Source organism: Aquarana catesbeiana, linkage group LG08 (assembly GCF_042186555.1).
Source record: "Aquarana catesbeiana isolate 2022-GZ linkage group LG08, ASM4218655v1, whole genome shotgun sequence".
In the NCBI taxonomy this organism is placed as follows: domain Eukaryota; kingdom Metazoa; phylum Chordata; class Amphibia; order Anura; family Ranidae; genus Aquarana; species Aquarana catesbeiana.
In genome coordinates, this window is record NC_133331.1 from 128221463 (window position 1) to 128238303 (window position 16841).

General features: G+C 40.6%; 1 protein-coding gene across 2 annotated transcripts in view; it reads right to left on the reverse strand.

Moving 5' to 3' along the window:
* Positions 1-16841, reverse strand: part of SLC16A12 (solute carrier family 16 member 12) — a 140224-nt gene that overhangs the window by 12785 nt on the left and 110598 nt on the right. Inside the window, exons 1-5 of one of the 2 annotated variants that reach the window (XM_073596383.1) lie at positions 7013-7106; positions 4221-4498; positions 4016-4119; positions 3568-3711; positions 304-889 (exon numbers count right to left, since the gene is read on the reverse strand). In XM_073596383.1, coding sequence (XP_073452484.1) covers positions 304-889; positions 3568-3711; positions 4016-4119; positions 4221-4336 — 950 coding nt within the window. In that variant the 5' untranslated portion in view covers positions 4337-4498; positions 7013-7106. Of the gene's footprint in view, positions 1-303; positions 890-3567; positions 3712-4015; positions 4120-4220; positions 4499-7012; positions 7107-16841 lie in introns of those variants that run through there. The other variant, XM_073596382.1, reaches the window with a different exon arrangement.

Consider the following 16841-nt stretch of genomic DNA (forward strand, 5'->3'; position numbering starts at 1 on the left):
GTGACAGCTATTATCAACCGAGTTGAATGAAATCTGGAAATTAGAGTTGCATTGCTTATCCTTTGTTAAAGCTTTGTGAATATTGCCTTATGGCATCTATGGTCTACTGCTTTGGAAGCAATGAGCCATTATACCCATCCACTTCATACCATCTTATTGCGCTCCAAGCCTGTCTCCACAGAATCCAGTGTATCTTAGAATCATCCTACATCATATTATGTTAAACCACTACTTTAATTAATAAAAAAATAACCAAAGTATGTTCATCGTTACATTGTATAGTTAGGAATGAACTCAATTTACCTTCTGTCTGTCAGCCATCCAAAAGTAATGTTCCCAACAATGTCTATGATGCCAAGTATTGACATTAGGAAGGCCGCTTGTTGGTGGCTAACTCCAACACTTAGGGCATAAGGCACAAGGTAGACAAATGGAGGGCTGCACCCATATGCCAAGAAGAGGAAGGACACAGCCAGTACAATGAAGTTAGGCTTTAGGAGAAAGCTGTATTCCTTTTGGGAGCAGTAACAGAGGTTCTTGTGACTGCAGTCCTGGCTCAGAGGTGAGCATTTGGTGGATGGGTTTATACTGTTATTTGATTCATTTGGACTGTGCTCCTGCTTTAGTGAAGAGTGTGCAAAGTCCTCTCTTAAGTGTATCGGTCTCATTAAAGCACCACAGACGCAAAGATTGGCCACAAAACCACCGAGGATGAGGAGAGCCCCTCTCCAGGAAAATTGTTCAATTAGCATCTGAACCACCGGAGCTAAGATAAAGGTGCCAATGCCACTGCCTGACATGGCAATTCCATAAGCCAAGGCTTTTCTCTTTTCAAAATACTTTCCCACCATGGCAATTGCAGGGCTATAGCAAAGTGCAAATCCCAAGCCTAAAAAAAAGAAATAAATAAATAAAATTTATTTTTGGAAGCAAACAAAATAATACATCTTAGAATATTTTAAGGGCTTGTTCACACCAGGTAAGTTAGCAATAATCAACGCATACTCAATACAAAGGGCACAAAGAAAACAATTGTTCTCTGCGTGCCCTGTTTCCCCCATACATGTGCAGTGGCCTTTAACATCCTTACATTTTTCCGCAGTACAACACACATTACCACATGTAAACACATTTGCAACATTTCAATAAAGTTAAAAAAGTAAACAGTGTGATGCTTTGTATTGCAATGCCCCTACACAACAAACATCAGCTAGCATCAGCTAGCATTAGTTATTCAGAGCATAACACAAGCAGGCTGGTGTGAACAGGCCCTAACACCCATGAGGACAGAAATATTGATGCTTCTATTATTTATTTATTTTTAAAGGAGATAATTCACTTTTAGTAAAAGCTATATAAGTCCACACTCCCTCATTCTCTAACCTAAAACCACCTACTCTAACCAAGTCCCCCCACCAAGCTACATACTTACTTCAGCTTTAAACCATGCTCCATCATCCCTTAACCTAAAACTCCCTACATGCCACAGTATTGAATCACCTTGCTGAGTATATGCTGTAAAGCATGCTTGTTATTCTCACTGTGGATCCTAAGGGGTTAATCCTCTGCATTGTGTAAAAAGGCTGTTTGATCCCCTCTTCTCTGATCCTCCCCTTCTTCCACTGTCCCCAATCTATCTCCTGGTAGAACAGAGCCTTGGGAGCTCTCTGCACATGCTCAGTTTGGTGTTTATTGCTAGAGAGTTTTTTTTTTTTCTTAGGACGTGGCATGTGATTGCACAGGGCCACTCAGCACTGTCCAGATAGAGGGTCAGAGGTCCTGCAACCTCATAGGACAGTCAAAGTAGAATGAAAACTCCTCCTACAAGCTTTAACCAGATACTCATAGAAGTCATAAGACTGCAATATACTGCTGATGAGAAAATGTATTTAGCAGTTTAAATTTACTAAAATAATTGTATTTCCATGTTCCATACTGTGGGAGACCAGTACACATTACACATACACATACACATACACATTAACAAATCCAAAATGCAATTTGCGATTTTAAAATTGTGCAAATCAGTCAATTAAAATGTTTAATGTAACAGCTACATTGAAGGGAAGTATTTGCATTATCTGTTTTGTTGAATGCATCGGTAACCCCTCAGCCCTTTTTCATCCCCAATTGTTTGTTCCCTGCTGTCTTTTATAGTTATTATGCACTCATGTACATTTCAGGCCACATTGCCAGCAGTGCTCATTATGTAATAGATTAGACATTTTTTTAATTATTACTCATCATATTGAAAATGTTTCACAAGAAATAAAAACATTCAAAGCAAACAGCCACTGGTGTGTTGATGCAGGTGCCTTTGTGATGCACATTCTCCCTTTGCAAATGCCTGGCAGATTTCCATGCAAAAACAATAGTAATGCCAGATTATTAATACTATCCTCTAGGAGACTGCATACTAAGCTTTTAATACCACAGCTACTCAAAGCTAATAACGGTTGTTAGTATTCCTGTCTCCATTTAACTAGTGAAATAGCCAACAGTCACTGGCACATGGGCTAAAACTGCCACATTTTCTATTTCTGTGTGTACTTTGCTTTTACTATAATATAATGTAATCACTATAATAGGTTGCAATCACTATAGTATACTAGGTTATAAGCTCTAACGAGCAGGGCCCTCTGATTCCTCCTGTATTAAATTTTATTGTAACTGCACTGTCTGTTGTAAAACTCTGCACAAGATATATAAATCCTGTGTAATAATAATAATAAGATGCAATCACTATAATACAAATTTATTATATGCAGTCACCTATGAATTATGCTCATCATTCTATTGGTTGCATTTTCATGATCTCTTGTTTTCATTCAATGAACTTCAATGATGCCCGCATATCCACAGAGCATGGGCAGGTTCTCAAGAGGGGTCCCTACAGTAATTTGAGGACTATGGACAGCCGAATTATACCAGGTTCACTTATCTCCCTGGCGTATTTTTGTTTTAATAATTATTATAATTTTTAGCCTAAAGTATGCCTAGGCCCCCCTGCAGTTTGGTTTTCACTGTATATCACATATAGTTTGCAGTTCTCACATTTTTTCCATTGTTGACAGCAACCAAAGCATAGTACAGAGATTTAATGGGCAATTAGAATTTAAACTACAGTATAATAGAGTATACTGAGGTATGTGGCAGACAGATAAACATTCGGAGCTAAGAAAGGACAGGGTAACAACCAAAGATGATGCAATAAGCCAATAAAGATATTATAAAGCAGAATATTGATCAACTTAAGGACCAACGGGGTCCTTCTGCTTAAGCACTGCATGTCTAGATGCACATCTAGTCACAGAGCTTATAATGCAAGGGGTAAGACACCAGTGGTAGAGCAAATTAGAGGACCAATGACTGCCCACAGTAGGTGTTTGGGTGCTGGCCATTTCAGGTTGTACAGTGTTCCAATGGACAGAACCTGAGGATGTTTTTTTGCAACTTATGAACATTTTAAAAAGTCTTCTCCAATTTTAAAAGTCTTCACATTATATATTACTTAAGATCCCTTTTATTTTGAATCAGATACATCTATGAAACTATAGTGAGGATTACCTGTAATAACTCCTAGCGTGAGGTAGAGATACTCTAGGCTTGTCGCAAAGGAACTCAGGACAAGTCCTGTGGATGCAAGAAGTCCACCGAGTATGATGCCCACTTGACAAGAGACATGGTTGCTCACATAACTTCCAAGAGGGGCTGCAAAAAGCAGAATAGATAATTATATGGTTTGTAAGATAAATTTACAGTATCTCAGAGGTTACCAAGAGCAGCAGCGATTTACCGGTTCAAATGGTCATAAGACTTTCCTTTTAAGCAACATACTTATGAATGGGAAGAACATCAGTTGGCTATCTTCACTACTAGATGCGCACACAGCACATGTTATTATAATATCAGATCCCTGCTCAACTTACTATACAAAATCTATGAGTTAATTATTCAAATATGTATTATTCTAATTACATTTAGGATAACAAGGTCTTTGCATTAGGTTACCTACCACATAACATAGTGGCACAATCAACAATGGAATGTATCCAAGCCGTTCTTGAGTAATCTTGACCAAAATATAATTGGAATTCAACAAAGAATATTGAGATACACCTAAAAATATAAGTAATAGGCAATGAACAGGTCATCACATTCTGCTCAATATGAGTTATGGGTGTTGGGGTGTTTCTTTTAGGAAAGATAAACTGACATACCGTGTAACGGCTCTTGTGCAAACTGTGACAAGAAAGCAGCCAATCACAATCATCCACCCCCAGCCACCATCAGGCGGTGCTGTGTGCAAACTCTTCTTCTTCATCATGGCTGCCATCCTCAGTCTGTTCTTCAGTCTACAGGTGCTACCTGAGGCAGGTAATATATTTTGTACAGGGGCTTTGTACACATAAGATTATATCCAAATACAAAAAGATTTCCAGCGACATGCGGAACGTTCCACGAAGATCACTTTTTTATGGAAGTTTTTATTTACCATCTGTAAGAGTAACAATAGAAATAGATGTATTCTGATTAAATTTCACAATTCAAAACATTATACACAAGGGTACAATTGTATAGCAGCAGCTATAGTAGCCCTAACACTTCACAGCTACGGCAGTAGTAGTAGTCACATTCAACTGGACTTGTTTGTGACATTGAGGGCATTTTGCTGCTTATCCATGGAGCATCATTTGGATAAGCAGCAAAATACCTTCAACATTACAGAACAAGTCCAACTGAATGTGCCTAACTACTACTAGCTAGACCTTGACCTGGATTAATGAGAACCTTCACACACTTAGCACTGCATGCTTTTCAGCTCTCTTAGTGCACAAGTAAAGTAGATTGCTTCCTTTAGAAAGTTACTTATCAACCAATTTCTGCACCTATTTCGACATCTTAAAGAGTAACTCCACTTTTGTTGAGAAAAAAACACGCCCCTCTGGGTGATCAATGTACATTACAAGGATTCTATCAAACTTTGTTGCAGATTCCTTCCTTTTGTTATTCTGAACCCTGTATGTTTGTCTGTGTCCATGTTGTAAGTGAATCTAATGGGAGTGGTTTCATAATTATCAACCAGCTGCTGCACCTGCAGGGCACTAATGAGGAAACTCGCAGGGTCTGCATCCCTTTAGATGTGATTTCCTATTGGGAGTATCTCACCAAAAATGACATTGTTGTTGCAGGGAATTCCTGAAATCTGACTTGAATCTTAGTGTAGGCTTCTGGGAAAATCAGTGTGCCAATCACACAAACAGGAAATTATGTTTCTGGGTAGTGTTCTGTACACATTCTGTGTACAGTACACCCCCAGGTAGCCATATTTCATTGCACTTTACAGAAAATTACAGAGCTGCAGATTGAAAAGGAAAGGTCATTTTTAATAGCAATACAATATGATTATAAGTCACAATTGTATTTGCTATATTATTTTTTTTCTATTAGCTATTTTTTTCCCCACGAAAGTGGAGTTACCCTTTAAATACTTGCCCTGTTGGTGGTAGTTCAGAAAAAAAAATTAGGAAATGCTAGCATAATCTATTGGTGCAGACAGAGGAACAGTGAAGGATGTAGCTGTGACACCACAGGAGTATGCAAGATTAGCGAGAGAAAGCGAGAGTGAGAGAAAGAGAGAGGAGGAAGGCTCTTATCAATGGGGGAAAAAAATCAATTGTTTCAAACTGATCTTTTTTTCCCAAAGATGATTGCTCAAGGATGTCCAATATGCCCTTAGGTGTGAGACTGTCATATAATATAGCCAAAATTGGTCAGATCTGATGACAGACATCCTAATTAGGCAACATAACGAATAAGTGTACTCATTAAATAAATATAAAAGCCAATAAGTATAAAGCAAATCTTAAAAAAACAAGAAAAAGTAGAAGCCACTATATTTTACAACACAGGTTACCTGAAACCAATCAGTATCTTATGGTCGCATTGGTCACAATAGCTAACAGGTGGATAGATTTCCTATCAATATTCATGTGAGAGGATGGATCTGTTCATCCTCATGACCATAGCTATAAGGCTAGATTTACTGTAAGTTTTGCTTCCAGGTCAACATTTGATTTGCGATGCAAAGATGGTAAAAGAACCACTTCCTTTTTCCCGTAGAAAAAAAAGATTGATCCTTAATAAGTCGTTCGTTTTCCAGTAGTCTGGGAAGTGTCTGGTACTCATGACAAGCTCTTTGTTGCTAGTTCTTATTTTTTTTACTACCCTTTTTTACTATTACTAGTAATCATACAGTCTACTTAAGCCCGAGTGCACAGAAGGAGGTAAAGCTTGCCTGCCTAAATGCAAATATACAGACCATTAAAATGCATTCACCTACATGTCTACAATTTACAAGGAGACCTCATTGCTTTCAATGGAAGTGGTCATGTGGGCTGCTTTTTTGTGCACCAAATCAGATTTTCATTTGCAGCAATCCACACACATATTGAATGTACAGTGGTGAATAGTCTGCCGTATTATAATTACTAATTATTACTGTACTTCTGAACTCCAAAAAAGTTAGATACATATCCATAAAATCACATTTCACCAGTAGATGTTTGATGTGCATATTACTTTGTTAGATGAGCCTATTATTTCTTCCTTAAAACATATCTATATATGTTACATAGCAAGTAAAATGTATGTAAGGTGAGCATGTGACTACAACATATATTACAAACAGGCATAAAATGATAAAATTGGGCAATACATTGTGCTGGCTCAAAAAAAAAAAAAAAAACCCTGGTGCTACCCCAGGCCAATATGTACACTTTGACACTTTCTCTTTAAAATATTTAAAGTTACTGACTTAGTTCATTTGCACACTATTTTGTAAAATGACTTGAAAAACCCATAGAGATAAAATGACTGCTAGCTGTGCTGCTTAATATTGTATATGATTTGACAGTTTTGCCTATATATTAAAGCACATATCAACTTTATGCACATACATTCCTATGTCCATTATAAAGTCAGAGGCTTTAGTCATTAAATATAGTCTTACCATAGAAGAACACATTGCCTGTATCCCTGCAGGTATGCCTACTGCTGAAGGTCCTTTGGACAGTGTCATGGTTTTTAGAGCTACAGGCAGCTGCTACACAATCTATCCCTTGCTTTCTACCTTTGACCCTTTATAATGTGAGGAGGGGAGGGGGGCGCCTGCACATGTACTTCCTAGAGGTCTAAGGTTCTCAAACAGAGAGATCAGCAGCAGACATTGAGAGCAAACAATCCAAACATCAAGACCGCTAATACCTGGAAGGTGTGCTGAATATTTCTGCAGGAGTTTTTGTGCATTTTTATATGTATATAAAGGCTCTATGCTGGCTTTTTCCCAAGGACCACCATGTTGCATTGAGATGATAACTTTGAGCAAAAAAAAATGGAACAATATGCCGTGAACATAATCATATTAATTCAAACAGCAAATCTTAGAAATATTGCAGAAGGTAATGGCATAACATCAACAATCTCTTTGAAACAATTCATCACATAGTACTGTATATACTGTAGATATCTTCTTTAGAGTTTGTCTAGAAAGCAATAGCAAAAGTGCACATGAAGGTGAACAAACAACAATCTCTGTCATTGTCAGTAGGGTGTTTTTCCAAATCCCACTCCTGCCTCATCTTATTAGGAAAGGGTGAATCATCCCAAACTGGACTCGTGGGTAGAAGATCATTGCAAAGCATATAACAGCAGAAGAAAGGTAACTGAGGAAAATTACCTGTCCATATGTACATAGTATTGCAAATGCTGGCCTAGCACTGCCTAATCTGTATTTACACTACGTCTTCTCTTTTAGTTACTCTACATTGGTGGCTTGCCATCCCTGATCGGAACCCAGCCTGGGAGGCAGCTAGAGTTGGTTCCTCGCAACTGCTTCAATCTTTAATACACAGGGGACTCATGTCCCCTAGGTTTGGACTACCATACTTAAATGGCCCTCTTCTCCGGGGATTTGATCCCTTAATACTCTTTTGGGACAATCCCAACCTACATCTTTCCACCATCCCAGACTCCCAGATTTGGACAAGAGTGGGTATACATGAGCTGGGGCATGTCTTCCCAACCAGGGAATTCATATCCTACGACGACGGAAAAAAAGATTTGCCCTTCCCAACTGGTATTTTTTCAACTACTTATAACTATGGCATGCTATTAGGACCCAGTTCCCCTTATCAACTATCTTTCAACAACACTCCTTGGTGTCTCTTTTAAAGGTCCCTGATCTTGATAAGCCCCTTTCTTATGCATTCCTTATAACTCATCATGGGGCCAGGCCCTCTCTATTATTCCAGAAGTGGAAAATTGACACCCCCACCGACTGTGAGGGGGAATGGGAGGATGTGGTAGCTCAATATACTAAACTGACAGTATCTTCTAGGGATAAATTAATTGATATTTTTACATAGGATATATTAGAAGTTTCATTACATTAATCCCACCCTTTTTTCACTCTGTAACAAGTTTGAATGACACTGGCACCTTCTATCATATATGGTGTGGAAGTGCTCCCTGTATGCCGATTATTGGAAGCAAGTTACATCCCGGTTGGCCAGGGCACTGAAACTGTCACTGGTTCCAGATCCCTCTGTTTTGCTGCAAGGCATTTATGGTTCTCTCTCTATTTTAAAACACAATAAACTGCTGCAGTTCTACATCTCCTACTATGCCAGAAGGAAAATTCTCGTTAAATGGGAAACTCTCCATCCTACATTGATTGGTGCTTGACTATTAGATCGGCACTCCCCTTATAGCAACTGACATAGAGTATATGAGCAGTGGCTGCTCAGCCAAAAATATGATCAAATCTGGTCTGCATGGTTGGATTCGGCTTGACCTCCACCTTTTTCTCCCCCACCCCATCCCCTCTTTTCATCCTTTTTCTTTTATGTGCCTTTAAGATCTTTTCGTTAAGATAGTATGCATTAGCACTTTCTTATTCACTGATTTTTGTCACTGAATTATACTTTTTGTAAAACTTATATGGATTATACTTTCCTGCTACTGTTGCACTAATGTTTGTATGATACTTGATTTGTGTTATTTTCTACGGATAGCTATTGCTGTTTTGTATTTTTAAAACTTGTAATAATGTTTTTTTTACTGTTAAAAAAAATTGTATTGCAAAAAAATCTCACCCCAGGACATCTTTCAGCCTCCTGATTTAAAGTTATCCCCCTTAATGTGCTGACAGCTACCTGTCGCTATCATAAATTCTGTAATTCTATGTTATTGACAGGTCTGCCTGAAGTATAAGTAAACCCTAAAAATTTACTTTGCTTATTTTCTCCCCGTTGGTCTGTTAAGTGTCTTGTTATACTAGGACAAGAAGGGCATGGCTGGCAAGACCACCAGACAAAAATTAAGCAGCAGAAAACGCCTGAGAAAGGAAAACAAATGTAGCCACCTTACCCATAGGCAGGGCTTTTTTTCTCAGAGAATAGGTGCAGGTACTCTTCCTTCTGAGTCACCCATTGTTTCCTTTCCCTATCCACATCTGAGCACAATTTTGTGTAGCCAGCAACAATCCCCCCAGAAAAAATAGACCTCCTACAACAATACAGCCCCGATATAACAATAGAGTACAAACCCTCTAGCAGCCAGCATCAACAGACTCTTCCCTCAACAGTAAATCCCTCCCAGCAACAATAGCTCTCCCTAGCAACAATAAACCCCTACCAATAACAATACAGCGGATCTCCCGACAGCCAGGAACAATAGACCCCCTCCCTCAAAAGTAGATCCACACCAGCAATAATTGACCCCCTGCCAACATAAGATCCTCCCAGCAAAAATAGATCCCCCACCAACATAAATAGACCTCCTGAGGAAGAAATGATCCCCCAGCAATAATAGATTCCCCAGCAGTTGTCAACAATAGACCCTCCAACACCCCAGCACCACCATCAGTACTGGAGGTGCCGGAACTGCGTTCCCCCGAGTTCCCGCTGAAAAAAAGCCCTGCCTATAGGACTGGTAAGTTTTCACATATAACATTTTTTTCTTGGGTTTGGATACTTTAAAAAAATGTGAGGTCAGGCCTTCAACTGAAGTCAGGTATTGTTATAGAATACATCTGCCATGAACCCACCAAATAAGCATGCCAGCAAAGCACTCTCTGAAAAAGATGCATATACAGTGCCTTACCAGGAGGCTTCTCACAGCTATGGGAATAAAAACGCTAACTTTCACATGGTGCTCTCAAATGGGCTGGAAGTGTGCCAATTCATTTGATGTTGCTCACAGCTCAAAGTTGAAAACTTTCAACAGCATATTTTAATTGCGAGACATGTCCCTGAAATCTGCCATCTGACCTACAGAAGGCTCAGGTGTGAAACAGGACTTAAGGTATGTGTGTGGAGGCTTAGATACACCTATGAACTGTACAATGGATACCACTTACTGGAACATGGCACAGGAAATGAAATAGGCTTGAAAACCACAGTCTTGCTATCACATTGTTAATACAGTGGGTTGATTTACTAAAACAGGAGCTTCCAGTTTTTTGGGTTTTTTTTTTTTTGGGGGGGGGTTGTCAAAGCTTAATTGAACGCTCTGATCAGTTATAGGAGAAGGGGACACATTGTCTACATTTAGCACCATTCCCACTATTCATAGTGGCTAGGGCACACAGCATCAGTCCTTCCAGAAACATAGACCAGATGGTAGGTGAGACTACTAATAGCCTTATCATACCCCAAAGCTTCAGTTCCATTCTTACATCTTTATTTTTGTCTTCTGACAAAAATGATTGATACTGTATAGGACAGCAAAGTGATCCATCACCTTATATATTTATTTAGCCAATAATTATTTTCTCTGGACAAATTTAGAAAACCAAAATATGCAGAACAATGCAAACAGAACAAAATGCTTTGTATAGGCTGGTATACGTGCACACCACTAGGACATGCTGGCCTGCATCTCATTATTGAAGTTATTATAATTAGCCATTCTGAAAAAAATTCCAATCAAAACTCAATAGTGCATAGTAGGGAAGGGTTAGAACCTGTGTCAACTATATTTTGCTGTCTTTCTCTACACTTGGTACAACAGATAAATAAAGGAACTCTCCACAAATAGAAGGTAAATTCCATATTTGACAGCTGTTAGTCAGACACATTGTCTTGACCGCTGACATTTGTAAAATTTAACATTTATGCAGAAGTCGCAAGCCAAGACTTTCCCTAACAGAAATAAAGATGGCAACAAAACCCATCGCCACTCTACTTAAAACTAGTATGAAAAATTTGCTGAAGTTCTACCAGAAGCCAGTAACACAAGATGATTAGCAAAAGGAGTCACTTAGTATTGGAGCAGTACAATCCACTGTCTAAGCCAGCTAAAATGTAAAATATTCATGTCTGGAGAACATTGTTATGTATGTGGGTTAATGCTAATCTGTCTACAACCACTATTTTTCTCAACTAGGGTTCCTCCAGGGGTTGGCATTGAGCTGTGGCTGATTGACCTCCCACCTAATGATGCTTGTGTAGTTCCAGGGTCAATGCCGCTTGGCAAAGCCAGCAGCATGACACCAATCATCTTTTTAGCTGTCTGTAAGAGTGGTAATATTCCCACTGACAACCAATGTGAGCAACATTTTCCCACTGATACTCAATGATTGTTTTAGTAAAGGTTCCCTAAAACATGAAAACATTTTTACGGGTTCCTCTATGTTTAAAAGGTCAAAAAAGGCTGGTCTACATAATGTCTTCCTTAGGCTGGATTCACACCTATGCATTTTTAGTGCTTTTTGCATTTTTCAGATTTGTATTACAGTCCATTTACCATGGTTTCCTATGGAACACGTTCTGTAGTGCAAATCTGCAAAAAGCACTAAAAATGCATAGGTGTGAATCCAGCCTTACTGCTGTACCTGCTACAATAATTTCCAGGCTGACGATTGTACAACACATTTGCTGAAGGTTAATATCAGCTCTACCAGCCTTGTCTGCAGTATGATAATGACATAGTTAAAAACAGCTGTATATAGAATTTGCTGAGGCTGCAGTTCCACCTTGTACTGCGTACTGCAAGCTGGCTTACAATGCAAATTTGTTAACAAGTGCTTGAAGAGATATTCAACTTTTGGATTTTCCCTCACAATAACTCCAGGTAAATGTAAGCGTCTAATAGGTGTCCTGAACACTGGTACAACACTTACTAACCACTTACCAATACCTGGGAAACTGAACTCTCTCTTATGCAGTTGCAGGTATGTTGGGTGTTTGGTAAGCAGTTTAAAATAGCCAGCAGTGAGTATCTTGTTTTAAAATGTTAAAATATGGACACGATTTGGGAGCTGGTTTTTATACTGATGTGTGAGAAGTAATAAATAGAGAAGTTGCTTTTTGCAGGGTTGGAGAGCAAACACATTGCTTGGGTAATTGAACAGAGCAAACACACCTATAATTGAGCAGATCTGTTTACCAATTAGGCCAAGCTCAGCCATATGTGACAAGACATGCTACTTTATCACCAAAGCAAACTAGGATATTTACATACTGAGAAATACTGTAAGTATATACATTTTCACTGTGGGAAGTGGAACTGTGATTCATAATGTACAGATGACAATTCTATCTATGATTCTATAGAATAGCTATTAGTAGCATGGTGAGGAAAAGAATCATAAAGCTTTCCAAGACATGCTGTCCCTTGTTAAAAAAGTGTCTGATGCTGAGATTTAGGTTTCCATTGCAGAGCATTTTATGACGCAAGCTCGTGTGAATTCAAATGAAAAGCTTATATAGATAGCTACGATACCTCATGTAGCACCCTCTAGTGTACTAAAAGGATAGTGATAGTTTTTTTTTTTTGAGAGTAGATACATTTCCAGGCTTGGCTGCCACCAAATCTGGGCGTGTTTTGATCTGGGTTGGGAATGACTCATTGTAAAGCTGGTGACTCACAAGCAGCAGCACCAAGACCTCCCACTTCTTTCCAGAGCTTTCTAGAATATGCTAGAAAGAAAGGAGGAGAGGGGAGGTGGAGATGCTTGGAGTGTTTAGGAGGGCCCTAACAAATTCCCAACTTGGATTGGCAGGAGGCAGGCCTCCTTAAATACTTAGGGTCAGCCCAGCGGGGGAGTTGTTCAGGTGGAAAGCTGGAGATAGAGTGCTAGGCTGTCGGGCCTTGGAGAGAGCTCCCCAGTCCGGGGGGGGGGTGACCTTGGGCCTGGGGCTCGGGTGTGGACAGGACCCTTCTCATGACACACGGAGGTGTCCTGGACAGGTGGCACAGGAGCAAGAGAGGACAGCGGGAGAGCACTGCCAGGCAAAGTCTCTAGGAGAGGACTGGTTTTCTGCCTGAGGGTGAATGAGAACTGTGTGCCTGGCTGGGCAGGGTGACAGATGGACTACAACACACAGCAGCCCTCAAGAGGGTACCGCTATACCTAAATAAATGGATAGTCATCTTGTGCACACAGTGAGCACACAGGGAAACATAGGTAGAGGGGAGAAATAAATTGTTCTAAATCATACAGCCCTTGTTCTGTTTCAAATGCTGCTTTATTCAATGGAATACCACCACAGACCCAGTCTGTCCAGAGAGTATGTTCATCTGCTGATTTGATACCAACCACAGACAGTTTAACCCTTCAAAAAGACACAGAATTTGAATCCAATGCAGTTTTACTGCACACAATTAAATCTAGTACTGAGGGCGCTTTTCCAGGCTTTTAAAGTGTAGAACCCTCCTAGGTAGGTGCTAGGATTAGATAGATTTAGAAATAGTTTTGGCTCACTGCATTTTTGCGGAGCTGTGTTTTGATAGATTTAGTTTGCTCACTGTAATCAGTGCAGCTGCATTCTATTAGTTAAGTCTGTTCGATGTGCTCAGCTGTTGCCATCTTAATAGCTCCCTCTGTCTCCAGATAGCTTGATTATTTTTATGGATATAGGTGTGGCACTATGCAAATGGCGGAATTAATATTGATACAGCCCTGGCCAATCCCAGAGAGGCAGGCTCTGAGATATATATACTGTATATATTCTGTGAGCACACTGCTTGGGGTCTGTTCCTGGAGAGGATTAGTCCAGCCTGGAGGGGCTTGCTGCCACATGTCTGCTGTTGTGAGGTCTCACATCGGCGACCTAAGGGCCTGGATGCTGAGACCCTGAAGCTAGAGAGAGAGGGCTGCCTGAGAGGGGACCGTCCGCTGAAGATCTGGTCTGGTATCACCAGAGTAAGGTGTCGTTTGGAAGGAGGGAACCAGCTGTCCTTGGGCCTTGTGTGAGTACAGACAGATGAGAGATCTTGTGGACCTTTGTGCTGCTGCCACCTCTCTGGTGCTAGAGAGTCAGCTGTGGGCCTGTTTAAAGGGGCACCAGCTGGTGCTCTGAAGAGCTTATTCTACCTAGTTCTCTGTAAATGTGACTCTGCTCTTGTGACTCTAAAGGAAGGAGTTTGAAGTTACTACTACTACTATTTCAAAGCTAAAGTCCACTGTTTGTTGCAAGCACAGACTTTATTACAGCTTTTTCAGAAAGAATACTTAATCACCAACTTTTACATAGTGTCTGTTTTTAGAGTATGCCACTTAATTCCCTCAACCCTATTCAAGTTCTCCAAAAATAACAACAACAAAAACAACACCACTAGACTGGTCATTGGAGAAATATGTGGATGAGCCTGTGTGCCTGGCTGCGTGGAATCTGCACTGCCAGCTACATGTTCTGCCCCCCCCCTCTGCAGTTCAGGGAGGGAGAGGGGGAGAGAAGACAGCACATGACATGTTAAGACCTACCCCGAAAATAAGCCCTACTGTGTCTTTTGTTGTGACCCGGGCTTATTTTCGGGAAAACACAGTATATTCATTTCCACATTGTATTTCAATTATTGCTAGCTTACTCCTGTTAATCTGATCAATCTTGAAGTTTGTAAACTTACTTTGTGAGGATCCCCACACATTACTTCCTTGAATTCTATGACATGTATTCACTATGTATATACACAGAAATGCATGTGCTTCCAGATATATAAAACATAAAAGTGCTTCAAACCAAATAAATGTGAATGATCCAAATCACATTTGTTTGGTTTGAAGCACTTTTAATATATCTTTTTTTTTTGTGTACAAATATTTCTGTTCATCGTTAGTATTCAGATGTTAAACAGGTGCTACTCTGGATATAGTTTAATGACAGTAAGCGCCATAGGTGTGCGCAGCCTATTGCATTAGGGTGTTCACCACAAAGCTCAAACGCACATGCCTTTCCCTGCAGCATCAGCTGCACTGGACAGTGAATGATTGGGAAATGCTCTGTGCTGAGGGGCTTGCTGTTCATTCACAAACTGAAGCATAGTAAACACAGGTTACTATGTTTCAGTTATGAATGAAAATATTGAGTAAGTGTGTTCATTTAGAAAAGGAAGGGTCCGGTAAATGACATATTGACAAACCCTTTCTCTCCACTCTTCATGCTAAAGCATCCCTCTGCAGCAGCCAACGGGAGAGGAGAGAAGAGGAGGGAAGCCAACATCACTAGGGGGCAACACAGTGGAAGACCGGACAGTAGGGGGACTCGGCATTATGACCTGTGAGTAGGCACCGCTGTGTCAGACTTTTCACAGAGCCTGTTAGATTAGGCGACCCATCAGATTTCATAACGGTAGTGACGTTCCGTCATGGCCATCTTGGTACAGCCCGCACTCGTCCACACAAAGCCTACAGTCTGAAGTCGCTAAGTGGACATTTTTTTACACCCACTGAAATCTTGCATTTCAGACTTATTTTTACCACTAAACTGAGCTTATATCGTCAAATACAATATTTAGAAGTTTGTGACACTGTTTTGATGTTGAATTTTAAAAGCAGCGGCAAGCCTGCTGATCTCACACGTTTGCTAATGTGACAGAACACCGCTGCTTTTAAAATTCAACATCAAAACAGTGTCACGGACTTCTAAATACTGTATTTGACAATATAAGCTCAGTTTAGTGGTAAAAATAAGTGTGAAATGCAAGACTTCGGTGGGTGTAAAAAGATGTCCGCTTGGCGACTTCAGACTGCAGGCTTACTGCGGCCGAGTGCGGGGTGTACCAAGATGACCGTGACGGAACATCATTTCTGTTACAAGTTTTGAGAGAGTTGCCTAATCTGATGGAACGCCTGCCTTCTGAACTACTTCCAGGGGAGTCAATGCAGGAATCACTGCTTGCAGGCAACAAGCTACCATGGGATATGTAGTCCTTAGAAATGTAAAGTAAACAACAGAGGAAAAACTGCAAAGCATTCAGGGAATCCAGGAAGTTGTAGAAAGAGATGGCCACCACACGGGCAAATCTCACAACATGAAAGGAGATTGTTAAGTAAGCTTACATTGGATGTCAAATAAACTGTATTTATCGGCGTATAACACACACTTTTTTCCCTTTAAAATCAGGGGAAAATCCTGGGTGCGTGTTATACGCCGATCTCCGCTGATTGTGAGCGTAGCGGAGCGATGGCGCCAAGATACACATAGCCAAGTGTACTCGGCTCTTCTCGGCTCCGCTCACAGTCAAGCCCAATCCCATCATTGGACCTGTGTTATGTCCATCATAGGGCGGGACTGGGCGTGACTGTGAGTGGAGCCGAGAAGAGCCGAGTACACTCGGCTATGTGTATCTTGGCTCCACCCAGTCCCTGCGATCTCGGCGGCGATCGCTCTGCTCCACCGAGTCCCTGCAATCTCGAGGGCGCCATATTTAAATCTGGACAAGGCTGCAATGGACACTGGGGACAAGGCTGCACTGACAAGGCTGCAATGGACACTGGGGGCAAGGCTGCACTGACAAGGCTGCAATGGACACTGGGGGCAAGGCTGCACTGACAA